Genomic DNA, 27,744 nt, shown 5'->3' with positions numbered 1-27,744 from the left:
TCAAAAACCTCATAAGACATGCCCTCTCTCTTCTGCGGTGTGTCCCTGCAGGAATCGCTGTGATCTGAACGGCGAGGATCTGAATCGTCAGTGGAGTAAACCAGACCCCGTCCTCAGTCCAACCATCTATCACACCAAGGGCTTCCTCTACTACCTCAACAGTATAGGACGGACTCCACTGGTGAACATGTGAACCTTTAAACTTACATGTCATTTATCCAAAGATATTGTGGTCACATCAGTTCTAAAATCTCTCCAGCTTTCCCCTGAAATCAGATTGAATGGTTATAGTGTTTCGGTTTTTAAATGCATTACATCTTCAGCACCATAGATGATATTAGTGAGTGGATCAATCAATCAATTAATGTTTATTTATATAGCCCAATATCACAAATGTTACATTTGTCTCAGTGGACTTCACAGTTTGTACAGAATATCAGTAGATGTGGATGAGGGGCTGGCCTATGTATCTCTCAACTTTGGACACAGAAAGGGCAGCTGTTTCTCCCTGTTTCCAGTCTTTAGGCTAAGCACAACACAAAGACTTTAGTCAAGAGTGATAACTAAAACAAGTTAGTCAGTCTCCGCCATTTTCTTAATTTCTATCTAATTGTAAATGGAGTCTATGCCAGAAAGCGCTCTAATACTGTTTCCTTAACTTTTTGAAATATCAGTAAATAAATCAGATTCCACTAACATTGACAATTTAAAAAAAAAAGTGTTCAAAACAATGGGAAACTAATGAACAACTAAATGAATTACTGATTGTTATAAGTTTCCCTCACAATACCAATTATTCAGCAAAACAGAGCTGAAAGAAGGTGTTTTTGTATGTCTTCCCAATACTGAAATATAATGGGATGAGGCTTATTCAAGTAATTAACTGCCAACCGTTGCTGTACCCTGACAAACAGCAAACAGCTTGTGCTCTTTCAAAAATATTTAGAAACCTCTTTCCAGCAGGTGATCCACACATGAAAAACATGAGGCTCTTGGAGACTGTTCTAACCAGAAAAACAACTACAGTGCTGTTCCAACAGTGTCTAGTGAATCATGCACATGCGAGAGGGGGGTTGATTTTGACAGGATAACAACTGGTGACTTCTAGAATTGTGTGAGTAACATTCTGTCTTTAGACTTCTCTGTTTCTGTGTGTGTACTCCGTATAAATGCTCTGTAGTTGATCTGACTGAAATTGTGATTTTAAATCTCAAAACCGCTACAGTATGTCAGGCAGAAACTTGGGACAACTCATTTGACAGAAACCTTAACACTGAACTAACTGACTGCTAGGGTTAACTTTGATTTAAACATGTGTAGAATACTAAGAGCTTTATTGAGTAGGTGTAACTGTATTAAGGGTTAGACTCATAACTTTATAACTTAGGGTTTAATGTAATTGTAAAACCATTGGGCCAGTCCTGCTGGAGTAAGACTGACAAAGACAATAGAGTCCTGCTGGAGTCACGAGGGTGGCAAAGAGGAGGCAAATCCTACTTTGATTGAACTAAGTACCGCTGGTGTTTTATTGTATTTGGTTGTTTAGCCCCTCATGCTATAATTAGGGATGCACGATAATTATCGGGCCGATAATTATCGGTCCGATATTAGGAATTATGACGTCATCCCGATAAACCCGATACCAGTATTAATAGCCCCGATAATATACAATATTTTTTTTGGGTAAAAAAAAAGAAAAAAATCCTGCGGTGTGGGTGGATTGGGATGAGGGGCGCTTGTTTTTCACTTGGCTCCTCCCGTTTCAACCCAGTCTCACGGCATTTCGTGTTCACCAACACGATTTTTAATCTATTGATTCGTGTTCAGCATCACGATTTGCCCCTTTTTTTCGTGTTGCACAGGACGATTTTAAAAGCAATGTATTTCTACTGGTAATGTGTTTCGTGCCTGCAGCACGTCTTTTTCTCCGGTCGGGTCGTGGAAGACCGGAAGCTGTGTGGTTCATAAAAACATGTTCTTACTCAATATCAAGCCACAATTATTGCTTTTATTTTAAATCGTATAATTTCGGACTTTTGTTGCCGTCTGTGAGGAAAATAAATGGGGCTCAGAGCCTCAGGATACTGAAATCTGTATTTTTAAATATTTTTTCCTTCTAATTTGTTGTTCTTTTCAAAATAACACACTGTTATTTACTCACCAATAACACACAATTATCCTTGCTTTTATTTATTGGTTTAATTCCATAATCTCGGGCTTTTTTGGTGTCCGTCAGGAACTGAATTTCAAAATAAAAATAACCGGAAACAGACGTAGGCCTGTAAGGGACATTTCGAGCATCATTGCGATTGTCAACATTTCTGAGTTTAGGATGGCCAAAGACACTACACTACCCATAATCCCCAGCTATCGTTTAGGACTACAGTTCCCGTAAGGTTACGCAGAGCGTCAAACAGCTGTGTGAAATGGAACGAAACCACGCCAGATTATCCAAAACTGGAATCGAACGCCTCCCAGAACTACACACTACACTATTGTGTTTCGCAAAATGTTCTATGGGACGTCTCTACTGAACGTTTTCGTTTTTCCCACAATTAGAAGTTGCCAGTATTAAACACATTGGTGTTATCAAATGTAAAACATATAATTAATAAATGGGTGAAAATCGCTTGTGTCCATAATGCGCAGCATTATATTAATGCCGTATACCCACATGACAGCTCATTGCTACTTTGTAATTCTACTCCACTACAATTCAGAGGTTAACCTGGTATGTTTACTCCACTGCATTTATTTGAGTTACTTTGCAGATTCTGATTAATTATGTGAAATATATAAACAACCCTTAAATCAGACTTTAGTTACACCTGAGTAAAATGCAGGTAAGGTGATTGTCAAGTGCCAACAATCAGGAGAGATATTTGATAGTTGGTGCTTGAGAAGACTAAACATGTATCTGCAATTGACATGAATGGAAACGAGTAATAAAGTATATTCATTACTCGTTATTCTCTACTAATAGTTAATTAAAGACTGTATATTATGGCTATTTTGCACATCCCTTTCAAGATTTTCAAAGGTTTATTGACTACGGTGTAGTTATGCAATGAATGAAAAACTTGGGTCACAGGTTCCTCAACAGTGCATTACAAGACATCTATCAATATGTGTGTACCTCCACCATTAAACTGTCATATTCTGAACATTTCTTATTCTATCTACATACATAAGAGTATAATTAATGTGTATAATATCAGTTAAAATAAGTGCTTCAACATAGTTAACATTGCAGGAAAGCAATATATTAGACGTTAATTACTTTGTCAGGCTTAATATTTAATATGTAATGTTTAAATAAAGGTTAATCCGTTTTTCTGTTTTGCACCTCCTCCTATTAATATCTGTGTACATCCTGCACTAAACTGTTTTATTGTAGAGATAACTTATAGTATCTTCTTGATTTTTTATATTCTATATTTCTATATTTATACTTTCCCCCTATGAAAGTATGTACTCTTAATATTTTTTTAATCAAATATAACACATAAAACAATAATTCAATAACGTGCTTTAACCACTAGGAGGTGCACACAAGGTGCACACAGCCATAATAACTTTGTATTATTAGTGTGTATGTACAACATCTGAAGATGTATAGTTTTATGCATGCTTTCACATCATTTTACAGCATATTGCTATACTATTTCAGACTCAGTATTTACATTCTTACATTCAAAGAAAATCAGTAATATCTTTGAAAACTACAGTCCTTTTATATCAGCTGTGCACCGTTATGGTGTAAATATAACCTATCTATGAATTAGATCAAATGTAAAAGTCAGCCGAATTAGTGTAGATACTGCAAGGAGACGTATTGTGTGAAGAGAAATTGAAGATGTTGTTTAATTGTTGATATATTTATAATCCACGTCAAGTATTCAGTTTCGGCGCCATTTCTTCCAGTTTTTCCAAAGGTCTTCTGATCAGGGCTCTCTAAATAAAGAAAGTTCTACGGCAGATCTGTAATATGTAATGCAGCCGAACCGTGTATTACAATACCGTTATGTGATGACTTTCAAAGAGAAAAGCAAAAGCACTCGGAATTAGGTATTATTTTATACTTTTAAAATGTTTTCCGGATTTCATATAATATAAACACCAAATCCCAGCATGCATTGCGGCTAACACATCCAATCAACGAGCTTAAAACCATAGCTGAGGATCTTGGGTAATCGCTCGAAATGCCTACGTCTGTTTCCGGTTATATTTATTTTGAAATTCAGTTCCTGACGGACGCCAAAAAAGCCCGAGATTATGGAATTAAACCAATAAATAAAAGCAAGGATAATTGAGTGTTATTGGTGAGTAAATACAAGTGTGTTATTTTGAAAAGAACAACAAATTAGAAGGAAAAAAAGATTTAAAAAATACAGATTTCAGTATCCTGAGGCTCTGAGCCCCATTTATTTTCCTCACAGACGACAACAAAAGTCCGAAATTATACGATTTGAAATAAAAGCAATAACTGTGGCTTGATATTGAGTAAGAACATGTTTTTATGAACCACACAGCTTCCGGTCTTCCACGACCCGACCGGAGAAAAAGACGTGCTGCAGCCTGCAGGCACGAAACACGTTACCAGTAGAAATACATTGCTTTTAAAATCGTCCTTTGCAACACGAAAAAAAGGGGCAAATCGTGTTGGTGAACACGAATGAATAGATTAAAAATCGTGTTGATGAACACGAAATGCCGTGAGACTGGGTTGCCCGTTTTGCCAGGGGGAGAGCGGGGTATTGTGAGACATCGGGTAATGTGAGACACCCCCTGTATCTAGGCAACGGAACACAATTGTGGTCATGTGACCATTATGTTTTCAAGCCCCTCCCATTCCCCCCTTGCCAGGAAGGTGAAGTTGGTGCTGGTGCTGTGGGAAGTATGTTTTTTTCACAAAAATGTGTTTTTTGCATGTAAAAGTAAATTGTATTGCTATGAACTTAATCAACTATTGTGTCAAAGCAAATTGATTCAGGTAGAACAACTTATATCATACATGTTGATGAACTTCCAACATATGAAACCATGTGATTGATGCTAGTTGAAGATTAGCCTGAATTGCTAGAGATGTTGTTTTTTCTAAAATGGTGGCTGTGGGGTTAAGTGAGACAAATGCTGTGGGGTAAAGTGAGACACTGTCTCCACCATGAAGCACAAGTTAAGTTTAGTCTTAAACATATTTAGTGTAATATTACATTACATATGTTGTATATGTAATGTCATCAACATTGTAGAAAAGCCATCATGCCAAGAAACTACACAAGAAAGACAACCTGGGGCCAAACACCCCTCGCAGAGATGGAGAGTGCAGCCGCTGAGGTTATGCAAGGAAAGAAGTCCTTAAGAAAAGCTGGAAGGGATAGAAATATTGTATTGTATTGATTCAGATGATCCAGATGGTCCACTCCCTGCAGATGAACCACCTGCTGCAGATGCTAATCCATCCACTCCGCATGGTCCACATGGATGTGCCTCGCCAGCTGACTCAGATGTTCCCAGCCGACCTAGATATGTGTCTCCTCGTGAAATCCTACCACTTCCCAAATGTCCCCCCAGAGCACAAACCAACAGAAAGCGTGTGAAGACAGCCACCCTAACAGATACCCCTGAGAAGCAGGCAATAGAACAGGCTTATGAAGAGAGACAAAATAAACTGGCAGGGAAAAAACAAAATTGCAAAGAAAAGGGAAAACTGAAAAAGAAAGCACCCAAAAGGAAAATCATAGATAGCAGCTCTGAGGAGAGTGATGTCCCTGTCCCACCTGATGATGAGGATGAGACAAGTGATCCTGGAAACACGGATCTGAACGTGGGTGACTTTGTCCTAGTTAACTTTGCAACCAAACACAGGAGTCTCCGTTACGTTGGCATGGTTGAGAAAGTTGAGGATGATGAAATACTTACACAATTCCTCAGAAGAATCCAGGGAAACAAGAAACAGTGGGAGAGACCCACGTTTGCTATAAAAGAAAATGATGTGGCTCATGTTCCTAAAGGTGATGTGGTGAAGAAGCTGCCTCAACCTAATATGCCTGGAGGAACCACACGGAGAGAGCAACTCTTCACCTTTCCCTGTAACCTTCAGCGCTGGAATGTAGAGTAGGCCTTGTTATAGAGTATGAGGCTGATGTTCTAATCCAGGTGGGTCTAGCCGGTGTCCTGAGTCCCAGGCTGTTCTAGCTGGTTCTGATGGTCCTATGTTCTGAGCCCCAGACTGTGTACTAGCTGGTTCTGATGGTCCTATGCTCTGAGCCCCAGACTGTGTACTAGCTGGTTCTGATTATGGGTCCATGTTCTGACCCCCAGACTGTGCACTAGCTGGTTCTGATTGTCCTTTGCTCTGACCCCCAGACACTAGCTGGCTCTCTAGGTCCTGTGTTCTGACTCCCACACTGTGAATGTTAATTAAAACATTTTGAATTATATTATGCTGTATTTTATTTACTTTTTAGTACTTTGGGTTACTTTCAAGTGTTTAAAAACATTTGCTTAATTGACCAATCCCCATGATTCTGATACTAGTCCGACATTAGTTTTGGAATGTGTGGTTGTCAATCTAGCTATCAGGTTTCTAATTGTTACAACATATGTTGTTATGGTAGTTTTAAAGTGGAAAACGTAAGTGGATCAGCTTACCCCCAACTGGTTCACTTTACCCCCTTGATTTCTCTGGTCTGTCTAAGTTTACCCCTGAGCTGGGGTGAAGTGAGACACAAGACCACTTTTTTTTAAACAATCATATTTTCATTGCCCTTTGTCTTGAAGACATTCTGATCATTTCCATAGCTAGGAAACATCCTGAATTAATAGGAAATATGTAAATGTTACTGATATATAATTTTAGCTCGGCTAGAGAGGAGCAAATGTAAAAAATGGCTCACATTACCCCGCTCTCCCTACTGTGGTATTAGTGGTTTAGGAAGAGGGGAGTTCTTCACAAATCCAGCGCTCCCTAATACTTCGAACCTGATCAGTCACCTGAAACATCGCCATCAAAGCGTACGAAGACAATAATACAATACAAAGTGTGTGTGTGTGTGTGTGTGTGTGTGTGTGTGTGTGTGTGTGTGTGTGTGTGCGTGAGCGCGTTGGAGCTATGTTCAACTGAAGGCATATGCTCGAACCGGAGCTGCCTGGAAGCTGCAATCATGTTCATGTATCCGTGCTGAGTGTGCTGACTTCTCGTACAATGTCCCGCTGTCTGCTTCCTGCATAAAGTCAAGTGTTCGGTGCAGTTGTGGCGAAATGTCGCTCCTCTGTTTTCATTTAAACAGCTCCTTATATCCGTTAGCGCAGCTTGCTAGCACCAGATGCTAACAACAACAATGCACGTAAGGTCTCTCTCTCGCTCGGGCCACACACACACACACACACACACACACACACACACACACACACACACACACACACACACACACACACACACACACACACACACACACACACACACACACACACACACACACACACACACACACACACACACACACACACACACACACACACACACACACACACACACACACACACACACACACACACACACACACACACACACACACACACCCCCTCCCGGTCCTCCAGATGGCCAGTCGGGGCCTGCCGGTGAGCGTGGAAGTGTGGTCTGCTGCAAGCAGGCGGCAGGAGCAGGGCTGTCAGCATCAGCGTGTAGTAGGGGTGTAACGGTTCACAAACATTTCGGTTCGGTACGTACCTCGGTTTTTAGGTCACGGTTCGGTTCGGTACGTTTTCGGTACAGCAGAAAAAATTATCACAAAACATAACATATCTTTTTTTAATTATTATTAAACTGTGAATAATGTATTCACTCAAATAAATGCAAAATATAATCAAATAAACATTAAGGTGCAGCATTTCAATGAACTGAAATAATATGTATTTAAACTTTACTGTACTAGTACTCACAAAACATAAACTATTAGTTTTGGGTTTTTAATTATTATTAAACTATGAATATTCACTCAAATAAATATAAAATATAATAAAATAAACATTAAGGTGCAGCTTTTCGATGAACTGAAATAATCTGTATTTGAACTTTACTGTACTAGTACCTAAGCAGCCAGCTTGACATTATGACTTGCTTGTCATTGTATTTTCATGTTGTTTAAAGAAAGATGAACTTGTCCACATTGCTTGCCGAAAGGGCAGATCTGCTGGCACTAGCAATGTCTCCTGCTGTGGAGAACACCCTCTCGCTAGGGACAGAGGTAGCAGATACAGCCAGGTAGCGCTTTGCTAACATGGCAACATAAGGATATTTGCCGTTTGTAATAGCTTTGGCTCGGTCTGAAGTTTTTGCGAGTGGTGGAGGCTTAAGTGCTAGCGGGAGTTGGGTTTGCACTTCAGTCTTTTGGTACCGGTGATATTCACGTTCGGGTGATGCCTTTTCAAATGAGTGTGCAAGTTTGATGTATTGCCAGCTGCGTAACCAATTTTAGTTGAACAATGCCGACAAACAGCTTTGGTTCGGTCCACCTGTCTTTGTCCGTCATCCTTGTACGTAACTGCGAAACCAAAATGTTCCCAAACGGAGACTTCAATGATGCTGGAGGATTTTCGAGCTCAACTTTATCTGCGTTCGCCATTTCGACAGTTCCTCAAATTACTGACTACATTTGAACGCATCCCTCTGACCAGCTCGTCCAATGAAATTACTTGCCCGCTCTATGCGTTGAACACAATGGGAGCAAATTACTCTGAATGCTGCGACGCAGCACCTGAGATTACTTTGAAGAAGTTGTTCACGTTCTCTATTGTTTACGTTTAACGTTATATTCGTTCGGTACACGTGTACCGAACCGAAGGGCCCGTACCGAATAATTTCGGTACGGGTACGTGTACCGTTACACCCCTAGCGTGTAGATGGTATTTTAAACTCGATGCGCTCTGAAACTACGGGGCGGCCGAGGAAAAAAATGTGTTAAAATAATTAGTGGCGTACATTTTTTATTATTATCGGTTATCGGTATCGGTCTTGAGAAGCAGGAAGTTATCGGTATCGGTATCAGTTTCAAAACACCAATATCGTGCATCCCTAGCTATACTCATGTGTATTTTCTCCATTCCTGTTCATGTGTCTTCTCGCAATTATCACTGGCCCCGTGTATCTCGTAATCGATATAACCGGCCTGCTCTCGTCTATCTCACATGCTCCACTGACATCCAACATCTAGTTACAGGCAGCCTGTGGAACTGCCAGTCAGCTGTTCCTAAGGCTGACTTCATCTCTGGCTACGCTTCCCTGCAGTCTTTGGATTTCCTTGCTCTCACTGAGACGTGGATTACTCCATCCAACACATCCACCCCAGCAGCTCTCTCAACAGCATATTCCTTCTCCCATACACCCAGACCCACTGGCAGAGGAGGTGGCACTGGTCTCCTGCTCTCTCCCAAATGGAGCTTTTCCCTCTTCAAGCTACCTAACTTCACTCCTTCCACCTTTGAATTCCATGCCGTCACAGTAACCCATCCCATACAATTAACCATTGTTGTTCTCTACCGTCCACCAGGCGCCTTGGGGGACTTCTTGGAGGAATTAGATAACCTCCTCTCACACATCCCTGAAACTGGCCCTCCCGCTGTACTTCTCGGAGACTTCAACCTTCAGACGGGGAAGATAGACGAACTAACATCTCTGTTAACCGCCTTTGCTTTCTCACTGTCTCCGTCCCCACCCACTCATAAAGCTGGCAATGTCTTTGATCTCATATTCTCAAGGAACTGCGCTACTTCTAACCTCTCTGTAAACCCGCTCCACACATCCGATCATTTCTTCATTTCATTCTCTGTACCCCTATCCAAACATAACAAACTAATCTCTTCTCATCCTGCACCTGTCCGCCGTAACCTTCGTTCCCTCTCCCCCTCTACCTTTGCCTCATCGGTGCTCTCAGCCCTCCCTTCCTCTGACTCGTTCCAACTCCTACCTCCAAACTCTGCTGCAGAAACTCTCCTCTCTACTCTCTCATCCTCTCTGGACTCTCTCAGTCCTCTCACATCTCGGCAGGCTCGTCAGTCCCCTCCTGCTCCCTGGCTAAATGACGCACTGCGTGCTAATAGAACCGTCCTTCGGGCAGCAGAGCGGAAACGGTGGAAATCCAAACACCAAGACAACCTCCTAACCTATCAGGCTCTCCTCTCCTCTTTCTCTGCTTCGATCTCTCAGGCAAAAAGCACTTTCTTTCAAGATAAGATCCAATCTTCCTATTCCAATCCCAAAAAAACTATTTTCCATCTTCTCCACCCTCTTGGACCCTCCCAAAGCCCCTTACCCCTCCTCCCTTCTGTCAAGCGACTTTGTTAACCACTTTGAAAGAAAGGTTGATGATATTCACTCTTCTTTTTCTGACTCACCTTTACTCACCGCTGGGTCACCAGACCTTCCTTCCACCCGCACACTAACCTCCTTTTCCCCTCTCGCCAAGTGAGGTTCTTACCCTCATTACCTCTGCCCGCCCTACCACCTGTCCTCTGGACCCTATCCCTTCAAACCTCCTTCAGACTATCACTCCTGATATTCTACCGTTTCTTTCCCATGTCATCAACACTTCTCTAACTTCTGGTCACTTTCCAAACAGTCTCAAGGAGGCAAGAGTAAATCCTCTCCTAAAGAAACCCACTCTCAACCCGTCTGATGTTATAAACTACAGGCCTGTCTCTCTACCCCTGTTCCTGTCTAAAACACTTGAACGCGCTGTCTTTAAACAACTCTCCTGTTATCTCCATCAGAACAACCTTCTGGATCCGCACCAGTCTGGTTTCAAGTCAGGTCACTCCACAGAAACTGCCCTCCTTGCTGTCACTGAGGAACTGCACACTGCTAAAGCAGCCTACCTCTCCTCTGTCATCATCCTTTTGGACCTGTCTGCTGCATTCAACACAGTGAATCATCAGATCCTCCTTCGCACTCTCCAAGAACTTGGAGTTTCAGGCTCTGCACTTTCCCTCATCACCTCATACCTCAAAGACCGCACCTACAGGGTTACTTGGAGGGGGTCGGAGTCCGACCCTTATCAATTAACTACAGGGGTTCCTCAGGGCTCTGTCCTTGGTCCCCTCCTCTTCTCCTTGTACACAAACTCGCTCAGATCTGTCATTAGCCCTCATGGTTTTTCATACCACTGCTACGCCGACGACACCCAATTAATTCTGTCCTTTCCCCGCTCAGAGACCCAGGTCGTCGCACACTTCTCTGCTTGTTTAGCTAACATCTCTCAGTGGATGTTTGCTCATCACCTCAAGCTCAACCTTGACAAGACTGAACTGCTTTTCCTTCCAGGAAAAGATTGTCCCACTCTTGACCTAACAATCAACATCGGCACCTTTGTTGTTTCCCCGACTCAGACTGCAAGGAATCTGGGTGTGACCCTAGATAACAAACTGTCCTTCACGTCATCTCACACCTAGACTACTGCAACTCCCTCCTGACTGGTCTACCTGCATGTGCCATCCGACCTCTGCAGCTCATCCAGAATGCAGCGGCTCGTCTGGTCTTCAACCTTCCGAAATTCTCCCACACCACGCCGCTCCTCCGCACCCTCCACTGGCTTCCGGTAACGGCTAGAATCCACTTCAAGACAATGGTACTTGCGTACCATGCTGCAAATTGATCTGGCCCTTCCTACATCCAGGACATGGTTAAACCGTACACCCCAGCATGTGCACTCCGCTCTGCATCAACCAAACGGCTCGCTGCACCCTCGCTGCGAAGGGGACCCAGGTTCCCATCAGCAAAAACATGTGGGTTTGCTATCCTGGCTCCAAAATGGTGGAATGAGCTCCCCATTGACATCAGGACAGCAGAAAGCTTACACACCTTCCGGCGCAGACTGAAAACTCATCTCTTTCGACTCCACTTCGAGCAATAGAACTATTAACAAAGCACTTATATACTAATGAAGGACTGTCTTACCTAAAGCCAGTTGAGTAGCACTTGAAATGTTGTTGCTCTATGAAACCTGATGTACTTATATGATTCTGTTTTCTTCAAGTTTGTATTTTGTTGGTCGAACGCACTTATTGTAAGTCGCTTTGGATAAAAGCGTCAGCTAAATGCAATGTAATGTAATGTAATGTTTGCGTATATACTTGTTCTAACCAAAAATAGGTCATTTGTATAATTTGTGTATTTCAGACAATTTTCCCTTTGTTACCTGTCCAATTATTGAGGGCGAAGGATAATGGCTTACACACTAATTTAAAGCTTTTATATTCCAAATTCAGAGAAGAGGTACAGTAGTGTCTCCACACGGTGAACATGGCTTAGCCAGGGGCTAGCAGCTAATGGTGCTAACAGCTAACACTGCTAGCAGCAAAACAGTTGAAACCACTCTGCGCACAGTGTTAAACACAAGGAAAGACAAGGAGGCAGGATGTCATAGTTACACCCTAAAGTCATGGGATGGAGTTATCAGCGGTATGAGCATAGGGAAAAGTGGCGGCCACTAGCTAGCCACACACAAGACTGACATGCTCTAGCATTCACATGCAGCGGGCTTGACAACAAAAACAAAAAAAATCACAGAGAAACTAGGATACTAGGAACAAAGACTTCATTCCCTGCTCTGGCAGACATTACTACAATATATCTATACATAGCTAATAGTTTTCTGCTATATTAATGTATAATATATAACCTAAAATATCATATTCGAATAACTTGCATATAGACTCTTATTGCACTATTTCAATACATTTTCTGTATTTACTATTTACTTGCACTATATTTTCTGTTTATCTGTGTTTTGTGTTGCACTGTTGGAGAAGCCTGTGACCTAAGATGTTCATTGTCATAACTGCACTGTAGCTATGTTTGTATGACAAAATAAAAACCTTGAACCTTGAACGAATGCTCTGAATATTGAATTGAGTAACTCCAACTAAAGTGAACCCAATCATCATTTTAACTTAGTTGATAGATACTAGAATTAAGTTAAAATGATAAAATAAAATGTTTTTAAAGGTCCCATCTCATGCTTTTCTGGTTATTACCCATCCCCTTGTGTGTTATGTTATGCTTGTAATGCATGTCAAGTTTAACGGTCTGCAGAGTCACAAACCCTCAAAGTACACCCTGTAGACTAGAGTGTAACACTCTAACACAGAACATACCTGTCTATGCTGCCCCAGAACGCCTCGTAGGAGATTTGTCTTTTTCCATTGTGTACTTCTTGGGTACAGTGACGTATTTGGGTATAGTGCCGTTACGTTACGTCCGCGGTGCCGTTACGTTACGTCCGCGGAGCCGTTACGTTAGGACCAATCCGCGGACTTCCTCACACACACACACACACACACACACACACACACACACACACACACACACACACACACACACACACACACACACACACACACACACACACACACACACACACACACACACACACACACACACACACACACACACACACACACACACACACACACACACACACACACTCGGTGGGACGTTGCGAGGCTCGCTGCTGCGAAGAGCAGGACAGTAAGAGCTGGCTCACTGGTGTGGGGTCGGCGAGACAGCGAGACACTGCGGAACTCAGCCTGAGCACACACACAAACTCCCTGCCAGGCTGCGAGTGTGTGTGTGTTTCGGGCTGGGTGTAGCTGTGTCTCGCTGTCTCGCAGACGGCCACTGGGCTCACAGGGAGGGTGGGGGGGCAGGAGCTCCAACAAGCCGTTTAGGACAGAGAGTGAATACACATACTATACAGAGATGCTGTATGAGAAACCAATGTGAGTTTGGAAAATTGCACAATGTAAATCTGTCTCACTTCCTGTGTGTCTTCCAGGTTTTCTGTGACTACCACGGCCACTCCAGAAAGAAGAACGTCTTCCTGTACGGCTGCAGTCTTAAGGAGACCCTCTGGCAGTCTGGCTCTTCTGTTAACACTATGGGATTAAAAGAGGACCCTGGATATAGGGTAACACACACACACACACACACACACACACACACACACACACACACACACACACACACACACACACACACACACACACACACACACACACACACCACACACACACACACACACACACACACACACACACACACACACACACACACACACACACACACACACACACACACACACACACACACACACACACACACACACACACACACACCACACACACACACACACAAACACACACACCATGTATACATCACTTCAGGGGACATTACATTGACTTACATGCATTTCCTGGAGACTTATCCTAACCTTAACCATAACCAACACATGCCTAACCCTAACCCTTAACCTTACCGTAACCCTAATCATAAACCTAACCAAGGCTTCACCCTAAAATGAATACCTCCAATGTTTCCCCATAAGGGAGGCGAGTCCCCACACGTGACTGTGTAAACAGATTTAGGTCCCCACAAGTATAGTAATGCTAGGCCACACACACACACACACACACACACACACACACACACACACACACACACACACACACACACACACACACACACACACACACACACACACACACACACACCACACACACACACACACACACACACACACACACACACACACACACACACACACACACACACACACACACACACACACACACACACACACACACACACACACACGTACTAGTGGTTGATGTTTCCCCTACTCCATCCATTTATGAGTAACTTTATTGACATGCATTTCAGATAAGCAATATTAACAAAACATACGTTATTAAAAAATAAGATAAGCAGAAAACAATTAGTTTTTACTTGTGTTTTAGTTGGTTTATTTTTAGCATCTGTATTATGACTAAAGAAAAAAATCTATTCAGTGTGTGTTAGTGTGCGTGAGCTTCTGTGTGCATGCATAAAATAGCTCTACTGGATATATATCATTTAACTTCTTTGTTCTTTTTTATTTGCACTGGTCAAAACTGAAATCACATGCTTAAACTCTTCACAGTCAGTGGAGAACATGTCTATGGACCACAATGTGAATCATTATTTGAAAACAACATACATGTAGTCAATGACTGATCAGAAATGACACATACGTTCAGTTTTCTTTCTGTAATAATTCAGTTTGATTTGTATGAATTTGTGAAGTTGCCATTTTAATTAACAACAAACCTAGCGTAAACGAAAATGACAAAGAATTCAGCTCTTTTTACCATTCAACCACCACCTTCTCTCTCTTTCTAGACCATTTCAAAGACCTTGGATAGCATCGCACCAGCCTTCTCTTTCAACAGCTGCAACTATTTGGTAAGAAAAACCACATCTATATACACAATGTAAATATATTTAATTCAACCAATGCATATTTGAGCTACATTGTGATTTGCACAGGTGGAGAAGTCCCGCTCTTCCACAGCCAGGGTGGTGGTGTGGAGGGAGATGGGCGTGCTGAGAAGTTATACCATGGAGAGCACTCACAATGGCTGCGACCAGGGAATATACAAGGTGTGCCAATACATGTGTCTATACATCATTTCAACATGAATATACAGAAAAGTTTGGAGATAAGCATTTAGAATATAAAGTATATAACTTATTATATTTTTGGTGGAGGTAAAGAAGAGATGGTGATCAGAGGGCTCTCCTATGTTCACAGGAATCCAAATAGATTATATATTTAGCAAATACAAATGGGGATATTTATATGGTTGAGGCTGATTCTAAATAAGCAGATATTACATTTTTTCTTGGAAATAATCAAATGAGAGGGTGTGCAATATATTTTGTTAAAATCCTCTCTTTTCCTCTTTTTCCACCACAAACTATATTGTTAGCTGGCACAGCGGCCTATTAAATAAAATGTTACAACTTGTTTATGAAGGTCAGTTGAGGTAAATGTGCTGTTGTAAGTAACACAACGTTTAAATAAACAGGGGACAAAGACATTAAGATAAGTGAATTATAAAACCAATTAATACATTGAAAACAAAAAGGTTTTCTAGCCAATTAAAAGAAGGCAAAGGACAACTTTCTGAAAAAAGAAAGCGGCAATAGTACAACCAGGTATGACAACAAAACACAACAATTCCACAGCTTAATGGGGCACATCCCTTACACCACAAAACTGTTCAAAACAACAGAGCCACTTCAACACACTGCACACACACCAACGTCAAGCATTACATTACATTACTACATTACATTGCATTTAGCTGACGCTTTTATCCAAAGCGACTTACAATAAGGACATTCGACCAGGAAGACACAACCTTGAAGAAAACAGAATCATATAAGTACATCAACATTTCAAGTGCTACTCAACTGGCTATAGATAAGCCAGTCCTTTATTAGTATATAAGTGCTCTGTTAGCAGTTCTTTGTTAGTAATTATATTTCTCAAAGTGGAGTCGAAAGAGATGAGTTTTCAGTCTGCGCCGGAAGATGTGCAGGCTTTCTGCTGTCCTGATGTCAATGGGGAGCTCATTCCACCATTTTGGAGCCAGGATAGCAAACCCACGTGTTTTTGCTGATGGGAACTTGGGTCCCCCTCGCAGCGAGGGTGCAGCGAGTCGTTTGGCTGATGCAGAGCGTAGTGCACGCGCTGGGGTGTACAGTTTAACCATGTCCTGGATGTAGGAAGGGCCAGATCCATTCGCAGCATGGTACGCAAGTACCATTGTCTTGAAGTGGATTCTAGCAGTTACCGGAAGCCAGTGGAGGGAGCGGAGGAGCGGCGTGGTGGTGGGGAAAATGTTGGTAGGCTGAAGACCAGACGAGCCGCTGCATTCTGGATGAGCTGCAGAGGTCGGATGGCACATGCAGGTAGACCAGCCAGGAGGGAGTTGCAGTAGTCTAGACGTGAGATGACGAGAGCCTGGACCAGAACCTGCGTCGCTTTCTGGGTCAGCTGGGGACGTATCCTCCTGATGTTGTAAAGCGTGTATCTGCAGCAACAGGTTGTAGCAGCGATGTTTGCAGTGAAGGACAGTTTGTTATCTAGGATCACACCCAGATTCCTTGCAGTCTGAGTCGGGGAAACAACAGAGGTGCCAATGTTGATTGTCAGGTCTAGAGTGGGACAATCTTTTCCCGGAAGGAAAAGCAGTTCAGTCTTGTCAAGGTTGAGCTTGAGGTGATGAGCAGACATCCACTGAGAGATGTCAGCTAGACAAGCAGAGATGCGTACGACGACCTGGGTCTCTGAGCGGGGAAAGGACAGAAGTAATTGGGTGTCGTCAGCCGTAGCGTGGTATGAAAAACCATGCGGGCCTAATGACTGATCCGAGCTAGTTTGTATACAGGGAGAAGAGGAGGGGACCAGACAGAGCCCTGAGGGACCCCTGTAGTTAATTGACAAGGGTCAGACTCGGACCCTCTCCAAGTTGAACGGCGCGTTCAAGTGTTTTAGACAGGAAACGGGAGGAGAGAGACAGGCCTGTAGTTTATGAACATCAGACGGGTTGAGAGTGGGTTCTTTGAGGAGAGGGTTTACTCTGGGCCTTCCCTTAAGAACTATTTGGAAAGTGCACCAGAAGTTGGAATAAGTGTTGATGAAATGGGTGAGAAACGGTAAGAAAATTCAGGAGCGGGATAAGTCGGAAGGAGGTTTGAAGGGAGTAGGGTCCCCAGAGGACAGGTTGGTAGGGCGGGCAGTGGTAATGAGGGTAAAGCCTATTTAGCCAGGGAGCAGGAGGGGACTGACGAGCCTGCTGAGATGTGAGAGAGACAGAGAGAGTCCAGAGAGGATGAGAGAGTAGAGAGGGAGTAGAGTTTCTGCAGCAGAGTTTGGAAAGTCAGAGATGCAGCCTCCTCAGCCTTTATGCAGTCAGACACAAACAACCACAGCACTTAACATTAAGAGATTATAATTCATATTTACATACTAAACAATGGCAGCCAGACCCTATGTGATGATCGCACTTTTAAAACTTGAAAAACGTCCTTAAATAAAGTTTGGAATGTGAACAATGTATTCTTTGAAGTAGGGTCCTCCTTTCCCGATTAACAACCCTTAATCAAAACGTAATATTGAAAACACTCACACACACTATTAATATCAGCCTAAGTATTACATTTCCATGTGCTGGTCAATTGTATTGAGCGGACAAAGTATGAAGTTCCAGTACTCTTTAACTATTTAGATGAGTACAACCAAAGTTCGCTCAAGGCCAATAGTACTTAGAATACAAACGGTAAATTGGTGAATGCAACAAACTCATCTTAAATATCACTTAGCATGCCAATTAAAAATGAATGGTACTTTACTCTTCATAGCGAGTGGTTCGTTGTGAAGCCCCAACGTTTTCAACCTCCACCAGAACTTAAAAGAAACAAAAAGGATAAAAAGTAGTCCGAAAAAACACAGTGTGTGCCAGCTGTGAACATATATGTGTTTTTGTGCAGGGGCCTCCAGACAGGAACCAGGGAGCTGCAGGAGATGGGCCTGAAGTTCTGCCACAAGTCTGCTGTCCTTAACTAAAGACATGAAGGCTCTTTACAGCACCAGAACCATCAACCACATTGACCTGGACCACAAGTCTCACAAGTAAGACACATCCTGTGACTCTATCGTTTGTTAAAATGGTTTCTCAGGAAATGAACAAGAAGAAACAATTCTTCCAAAGTGTGGACAATCTCCTGCTAGTTAAACCTTAAGTTGCAGGTTAGGGTTAGATGAGATGAACACGTTGAGTATGGCTCACATGATACTGGCAATGCTATCAAAAGTGTAGCCAGTTTGAATTTCAAATGGTATACAACGTTTATTGATAAAGCTATAGCATTTAACTCCTGGGGGGTATACTGCGAAGCAGGATTTTCGCTTAGCCGGCTAAATTCAGGGAAAAACTCCGGCTTTCCGGTCATCCGAAGCTGGTTCTCTTTTTAGCAGGCTAGATCGCCATGGTAATATATGCTAAGCAGCTAACCTGGCCGGGACCAGGTTAGGTTGCAGGCTAAGAGCTCAACTCAGTGAAAGCACCGCCTGCTGACCAATCAGAGCTCAGTGTGCGGAGTTTAAAGCGATCAAGTCATATTACAGGAGAAAGGAAATACAGAAAAGCTGCCGTCGCAGGAAAGACGGCCGGCAAAAATCACCGACTGTGTGAACGTGAACATTAATAGAATATCACCTCCATCTTCAGAGCAATCTGACTATTATAACATTAACGTTAAGAAAGCTTACTTAAATATCGGCCACAACATAAGTAACCGGATCAGAGTACATTAAGTACAGTCCGCGGCATATCACTTCATAATGTATCATATATCTCCTTATCTGAGTCAGCTGAGCCGTATCTGGCCGTGCAACACTCACAGTGTCACATACTGTATGCAGAAGTATTATTTAAGCAACACATAAGTTGACGAAACACTCGAGACAAATGTAATTGAAGTCAGATAGTGTTTAGAGACGGGGCAGTGATATCATAAACCTGTTAATGAACGTATTCAAACACTTTTTCTTTTTCCAGCTGTATTCTCCTTGCAGGTGCAGCTATGTGGCTTTTATCCTGGATAAAGTGTTCAAGTCCATGGATGTTTAAAGTTTAACTTCTTCATTTTTGACTAGTATTAAAGTTCACTTTTCATTCAGGAAGTATGACGCTGCTGCGCTGTCAGTACGCTTCTCCATGTTTGTGATTGGTCGAATGCTCCAAAATACCACACCCCTTTCATGTGAACGCGCACCTAACTAGATAGGACACGGCTGGCTTGGAGCGATCCACTTGATAACACAGCGTCGTAGTACAGTTTAGGCGAGAGCGCGTATGTTTTGGATTGAGGCCAACCGGCTAACTCAAACATATCCAGGTTAGGTTGAACCAGCTTCGTAGTATAGGCCCCTGGTGAGAGGTCCTTGTTTTGTTTCTAGTCACGGTGCGATTGTTGGAGCAGAGGGAGCTCAACCTTGTTCGTTTCAGTTTTGTGGGCGTCATGGTCAGCCTTATGCCTACCTAAGAGTCAACCCTCACTGGCAGCCTTAGGACTGCTCAACACCAGTATAAAACACAAAATAACCCAAGCCCTACTTACAACCTTCTGTGATTATCATTATTTGGACTTCTTTTCATTTTTTCTTGACACACTTAACCCCAACCCTATTCTAACCCATGTAAATGAAAAATGCTTACACGCTTAGTGCCATACTCCGGGAGATATAATTAAAAAAAACAGCAATTTTGGAGGTCTAGTCCAGGGATTCCCAACCTTTTTTCCCAAGATGCCCCCCCAAATGACTCCTGTTGGAAGCACCAGCGGTAATTAAAGTTAAAAGTCCTCAAATGCTACAACTACTGTCACAAACTGAATGAATGTGAAGTATTTTGTTAAAGGAGGATGAAAGCGTAATTAAGGAGCACTATTGGAGTGAACTTTGATGGTTATTGACTCAGGATTCATTCATTTGGATTCCCGCTGTATGAAGAAATTAAAGGACGGCGCAAGTGGAAACAATTCACAAGGGATTAAATTGTTTTAAACACATGCTCAAAGTAAGCCGGATTTTGCCGAATGTGCTTATGTGGATTCAAAAGTCATAAATAATCTGATCTGATAACTGATCTGATCAGAGAAACTGTGACAAATAATCCAACTGAAACCGGCATGGACAATGGACTATGTTTTTAAAAAAATGCGCTTATCCGAGACAAGCTCTGTTTGGACACTTTACGGGCAGAAGAAACATTTATATTAAAAGAAAGAATTATTACATTTCTTCTTTTTTATGCCTTTAATAGCTATAACTTGAATTTTTATTAAAACGAATTAATCAATTATTTTTTATATTTTATTGTAATGGAGAGACAAGGCTTTTAGTGACAATCATGTATTGCGTTACAATTATATGTAAATAAAAAAAAAGGTCTAAATATGATATTTTGCCTCAAATCATCTGAGGCCTGGCGCCCCCCCAGGTTGGGAACCACTGGTCTAGTCTGTTAGTTAATAGATTCTTATTACATCTTTATTTTAATTTGTTTTTATTGTCTCATAAAGTGATCACTGAACAACTGAGACAGTACAGAGACACAAATGGACGAAACCGAATATGCAAGTAAAACGAATAAAAAAAGGATAGAGCAGGGGACCAAAGCATCTGATTAATACAACATGTGTACGGACTGATGGGTGTGCAGTGTTTTTGTGTGTGTGTGTATATCGTTAGACATGAGCCCGGTTAGCTTTGATAACGGCACTTGTTGGCTCAGGTACTCTTCGCTGCAGTGATTGATGTGTGGATCTAAAGTGGAGCTGAATGGCTTCCATTGATTTTCCGACAGCTGCTCCATCTCCCCAGTGAGCTGTGACAGCAGGAGGTGTGGGCAGGTCTCTCTCCGGAAGGCAAACTATCTCTTCTGTATTTCTGTACTTGAGTAGTTTTTTCATTCCATTCTTCCCATCATGCGCCTGTCTCCCGTCTCTTTCAACACTTTACTTGGTTGAAGTGTGCTGCATGCCTGTCAGAACCTTTAAGCAGTATTATTCATAACATTTCCTCCACAGTTTAAATGTGAATGAAAGAAGATCCATCACTGATTGCTTGTCATTTACGGATAATTGAATGCTACGCTTGCTGCACTTTTCATGTGACTGCCTACCTTTCCCCATCGTCTGCTCATCTGTATCCATCACATGCAACCCATAGGAAGAATGGGCTGATACTTTTTAGTTTTGTTTTAAAAAGTATCGGTGGTTACACAGGCTTTGGGACTGGAGCTAACTGACGCTTCCTTCATGATCGACCCAAAACAGAAATACAAACAGCTCAAATTACAAGTTGTTGTTGTCAGTGTTTGGGTAGTTACTCAAAGAAAGTAATGCATTACAGATTTTTTAAAAAAAAGTAATGCCTTACTTTACTTAGTTACTCACTACTGAAAGTAATTAGTAACACTATTATAGTTACATTACTTTTGGATTACTGTGTAACATCACCTGAGATGCACCATAAATCAAATGACAAATAACAATATAGTTTAACCTCATGTATGCCAGATAAGCTCAACTCCTTAATCTATTAAGGACAACACTGTACACAGACCTCTGTTTCTGCTCTTTATTTGAACATCAGCCATGTTTTCATTAGCTCAGTCTCCATCATAACACTGGTCCAGGTAGCTTGCAAAGGTTTTCCTGTCTGATGGCATTTGCCAGCCCGTTACCTGTGTCTTGCTCAATATGTTTTAAGAAAGATGGTGATTCCATATTGGAAACGGTCAACATTTCCTCCCTGATTATGAACCGAGACACAGGACGCAGGACCCAAAAGCAGGACTCGGAGACAGTTGTCCAAAAATAGAATGTTCTTTAATAACAAAAACTAAATCGTACTTTCAAAAAATAGAAAGTAGCTAAACAGGCAAAACTAAGTTGTACAGCAACACAAACACTCACTTAGCAAAAGGTCTAAATCGCAAGGTAGGTATCAGGAGTCAAAAGACCTGGGTGCTCACGACATGAAACATAACGAACTGACAAAGGAACAAAGAAACACCTATATATAGGTGAGGGGGATGGGCACAGGTGAAAACAATCATGGCAGGGGCCAAGCAATCTCACGGGCGGGAAACACACAAATGCAGGAAATGTGGGATCTGGAATGAGAGGAAAGATTACTTTAAAAAATAAAAACAGGAAGTGACAAGATCAAAACGCAAAACTAGAGTAAAAACTAGGGCTGTCAAGTTAACGCGTTAACGCGCTAACGCAAAAAAAAATTAACGCCACTAATTATTTTAACGCGATTAACGCATGTGTATTTTTTTCCTCGGCCGCCCCGTAGTTTCAGAGCGCATCGAGTTTAAAATACCATCTACAAGCTGATGCTAACAGCCCCGCTCCTGCTGCCTGCTTGTGGCAGACCACACTTCCACGCTCACCGGCAGGCACCGACTGGCCATCGGGAGGACCGTGTGTGTGTGTGTGTGTGTGTGTGTGTGTGTGTGTGTGTGTGTGTGTGTGTGTGTGTGTGTGTGTGTGTGTGTGTGTGTGTGTGTGTGTGTGTGTGTGTGTGTGTGTGTGTGTGTGTGTGTGGCCCGAGCGAGCGAGAGAGAGACCTTACGTGCATTGTTGTTGTTCGCATCGGGTGCTAGCTAGCTGCGCTAACGGATATAAGGAGCTGTTTAAATGAAAACAGAGGAGCGCTCTATCCACACAACTGCGCCGAGCACTTGACTTTATGCAGGAAGCAGACAGCGGGACATTGTAGGAGAAGTCAGCACACTCATGATTGCAGCAACATGATTGCAGCGTCCAGGCAGCTCCCGTTCGAGCATATGCCTTGAGTTGCACATAGCTCCAACGATCCAACACACACACGCGCACGCACGCACGCACGCACGCACGCACGCACGCACACACACACACACACACACACACACACACACACACACACACACACACACACACACACACACACACACACACACACACACACACACACACACACACACCATTTGTATTGTATGAGAGAGGTTCCAGGTTGAATTGAGGCGAATATTTGTAATGTTCAGAGGTTGTTGTGTTTAATATTCATGAGTATATTTGTCATTGTTCAAATGATAATAAACATTAGCATAAAGCATATTTGTCCACTCATATGTTGATAAGAGTATTAAAAACTTTCCTCTAAGGTACATTTAGAACAGATCAAAAATGTGCGATTAATTTGCGATTAATCGCGATTAACTATGGACAATCATGCGATTAATCGCGATTAAATATTTTAATCGACTGACAGCCCTAGTAAAAACATAACTAAACCTAACATATCTGTCGAGTCACAACATTACCCCCCCCCTCTAGGGACGTCTCCTGACGGCCCAGGCAGATTAGGATGTTGCCTGTAGAAATCCCTGATCAACTCCTGATCCACAACGTAGCGAGAATGGATCCACATCCTATCCTCTGCTCCATAGCCTTTCCAGTCAACGAGGAACTGCCTGCCACGTCCCCTTCTCTGGACTGCCAGCAGTTTCTTGACCTTATAAACAAGGCCACCATCAACAATTCTGGGGGGTGGCGGAGGTTTAGTTGCGGGCACCAAACTGCTTTCCTTGACAGGCTTGATCTTCCCAACGTGGAATGCAGGGTGGACCCGCAGGGACCTGGGGAGTCGCAGGCGCACAGACACAGGATTCACAATCTTCGTTATTGGAAAGGGACCAACAAACCTGGGGGATAATTTTCTTGAAGCGACATGGAGGGGTAGATCTTTCGTGGACAACCAAACCTTCTGCCCAGGCTGGTACACTGGAGCTGGCCGGCGGTGTCGGTCAGCCCCCCTTTTCATAGAAGAATAACTCCTTAGAAGGGTTCGACGGGCAGCCGCCCAGATGCGGTGGCAACGTCTGACCAGGGCATGTGCAGAAGGGACCAAGACCTCCTTTTTAGTCTCAGCAAACAAGGGTGGTTGGTAGCCAAAGATGCACTGGAAGGGAGTCAGACCTGTGGCAGAGGTGGAAAGAGAATTGTGGGCGTATTCCACCCAGGTTAGATGCTTGCTCCACGATGAGGGATTCTGAGCCACCAAGCACCTCAGACATGTCTCCAACACTTGATTTAATCTCTCCGTTTGTCCGTTAGACTGGGGGTGATACCCAGAGGAGAGGCAAGCGGTGGCTCCAATGAGACTGCAGAACTCTTTCCAGAACTTGGAAACAAACTGTGGGCCCCGGTCTGACACAATATCCCTTGGAAATCCATGTATCCGGAACACATTGACCATCATAATTTCTGCCGTTTCCTTGGCCGAGGGTAGCTTGGTCAATGGAATAAAATGAATCATTTTAGAAAAACGATATACCACTGTTAGCACAGTGGTATTACCTTGAGACACCGGGAGTCCAGTAACAAAGTCCATGGATATGTCAGACCAGGGCCGCTGAGGAATGGGCAACGGCTGCAGCAACCCAGCCCGAGACCTGGAAGAAGTTTTGCTGCGAGCACAAACAGGACAAGCATTCACATATTCACCAACATCTTTAGCCATGGACGGCCACCAGAAACGCTGCTTAAGTGCGAACATGGTTCCTCTAACCCCAGGATGACAAGTGAGCAAGGACGTGTGAGCCCAGTGAATGATCTTGGAGCGTAAGGGCACTGTAACAAACAGCCTATTAGGCGGACACTCACTAGGTGCTGGGCTCTCAACATTTGCTTGCTGCACCTCTTTTTCTATCTGCCAAGTTACCGCTCCTACCACACGGTTCAGTGGTAGGATGGGTTCTGGTTCCTTGGCAGCAGGCTCAGGGTCAAACAGACGGGACAAGGCATCTGGCTTGGTGTTCTGGGAGCCAGGTCTAAATGACAAGGTAACATCAAAACGACTGAAAAAAAGTGTCCATCTAGCCTGGTTCTTATGGTCTGTCCATACCAGGAATGGCTGAGCAGCCCCCTCTAGCCAATGTATCCACTCCTCCAAGGCTTGTTTCACTGCCAGTAGTCCAAGTCGTATTTCCTTTCCGCTGGGGACAATTTACGGGAGAGATAAGCACAGGGATGGAGCTTATTATCCTTTGCAGCCCGCTGAGAGAGAACTGCCCCCACACCGAGGTTAGAGGCATCCACCTCTACCACGAACTGTCGAAGTGGATCTGGGATGGTGAGGATGGGAGCAGAGGTGAACATCTCCTTTAGACCTTGAAAAGCGTTAGCAGCTTTGGAGTTCCATTCAAAAGGGACATGAGGAGAGGTAAGTACATGTAGCGGGGAAGCAATAGAACTGACATTTCTGATGAAACGTCTATACAAATTTGCAAACCCCAGGAACTGCTGTAGTTTTTTCCTGTTGACAGGAACTGGCCACGGCACTGACCTTGGCAGGGTCCATCTTTATTTGACCGGGGGCAATGATGAAATCCAGGAACGATGTGGTTTGGACATGGAACTCGCACTTCTCTGCTTTAACATAAAGTTGGTTCTGTAGCAGGCAGTCAAGGACTTGACGGACATGCTGCTGGTGGATTATGTTGTCAGGAGAAAAAATCAAAATGTCATCAAGATATACAAACACAAACTTATTCAGGAAGTCCCCTAACACTGCCGGTGCGTTTGTCAAGCCAAAAGGCATCACTAGGTACTCATAGTGTCCACTAGGTGTGTTAAATCCAGTCTTCTATTCGTCCCCCTCCCTGATTCTCACCAAATGATAAGCATTCCTTAAATCCAGTTTGGTGAAAATGTTGGCATCTTGCAAAAGTTCAAAGGCGGAGGAGATGAGTGGGAGAGGGTACCTGTTTTTGATGGTGATTGCGTTCAGAGGGCTGTAGTCTATACAGGGCCGGAGTGATCCATCCTTTTTGTCTATGAAAAAGAAGCACGCTCCCGCCGGTGACGAGGAAGGGCGAATGAGTCCGGCCTGCAAGGAGGTCTCAATATAATTGTTCATGGCCTCCCTTTCAGGTCCGGACAGAGAGTAGAGGCGACCCTTGGGAATGGGGAAGCCAGGTACCAAGTTTATAGCACAGTCATTAGGCCTATGTGGTGGCAGGGCAGTGGCTCGGGCTTTACTAAAAACTTCCTTCAGGTCCCAATAGCAACTGGGCACCTTGGACTTGTCAGGGAAATCTTGCTCCTGTACTTGGATAGCCTCAGTCAGTTCTGTACATGCAATCTGAACAACAGCTTGGGTCTCAATCCTTCTAGCATGGAGAGTGTTGTCACCAGTCTTATTGTCTCTCAAACAGAAATGCTTGCAGTCCTCTCCCCGTCCCTTAACTCTCCCAGATCTCCAGTCTATGTGTGGGTTGTGCTTGACTAACCATGGGTAACCAAGAATAAGTGGATGCTGAGCAGAGTCAAATAAATGGAAAGTCATGTGTTCAGTATGTGTTGCATTTACGGTTATTTCAATGGGCATAGTACAATGGGTAACGGTAAACAATAACCGACCATCCAGAGCAGAGGCCTTTAACGGTTGCTTCAAAGGAATTACCCCACAGTTCCACTTCTTGGCCAACCCCCAATCCATTAAACTTTCATCTGCACCAGAGTCTATGAGAACCCCCTGAGTTAAAACATGTCTGTCTACTTTTACTTGTACCTGTGTCAACGTACGAGGAGGGAATCCAGTCCTCCTCGTCCCTGATGAGCCCAATCTTTTGCTGTACAAGAAGCCAGGAGGTGCCCCTGCTCCCCACAGTAAAAACACCTGCGCCGAAGACGTTCCTCCGGAGTCAACTTTGCCCGACCCAACTGCATGGGCTCCTCTGAGACACTAGGGAGCACTCTTCTCTCAGGAGGAGTATCGGCAGGAGGTCTCCAGGCGGGACGATGGCTTGGTGTCCCCCCTTGGTGTCGAGGCAGACGTGCCACATTCTTGAACCTTTCTTTTTGTCTTTCGGCCAGTCTATTGTCTATTCGAACTGCCAGTGCAATGACAGAATCCAAGTCTTCTGGGAGGTCCAAAGGTATTAACTGGTCTTTAATGGAATCCGAAAGACCAGACAAAAAGGCGTCGAGCAGTGCTGCAGAATTCCAGCCACTATCTGCTGCAAGGGTCCTGAACTCAATGGCATAGTCCGATACTCTGCGCTGGCTCTGCTTAATCTGCATCAGTGCTCTGGCTGCCTCCCTTCCAGGAGCCGTGCGATTAAACACCTTGGTGAGAGTGTCTGTAAATACATCCAGAGAATTACAGGTAGGTGAATCTCTCGCCCATTCGGACGTAGCCCAGGCCGCTGCTCTCCCCGTTAAGTGGCTCACCATGAAGGCCACTTTAGAGTGATCAGTGGGGAATGCAGCAGGGTTATATTTATAATGGAGATCACAAT

General features: G+C 43.4%; 1 protein-coding gene across 1 annotated transcript in view; it reads left to right on the top strand.

The window, feature by feature from the left end:
* The window catches only part of LOC117447508 (cytosolic carboxypeptidase 4), a 181,147-nt gene that overhangs the window by 135,279 nt on the left and 18,124 nt on the right, over positions 1-27,744 (top strand). The window contains 6 exon segments of the mRNA XM_034084216.1: positions 52-181; positions 13,833-13,964; positions 15,215-15,277; positions 15,362-15,477; positions 18,374-18,428; positions 18,430-18,515. Of these exon segments, the coding sequence (XP_033940107.1) occupies positions 52-181; positions 13,833-13,964; positions 15,215-15,277; positions 15,362-15,477; positions 18,374-18,428; positions 18,430-18,515 (582 nt within the window).

The sequence above is a fragment of the Pseudochaenichthys georgianus genome, chromosome 6, assembly GCF_902827115.2.
Source record: "Pseudochaenichthys georgianus chromosome 6, fPseGeo1.2, whole genome shotgun sequence".
NCBI lineage: Eukaryota > Metazoa > Chordata > Actinopteri > Perciformes > Channichthyidae > Pseudochaenichthys > Pseudochaenichthys georgianus.
This window is presented reverse-complemented; position numbering and strand designations above follow the sequence as displayed.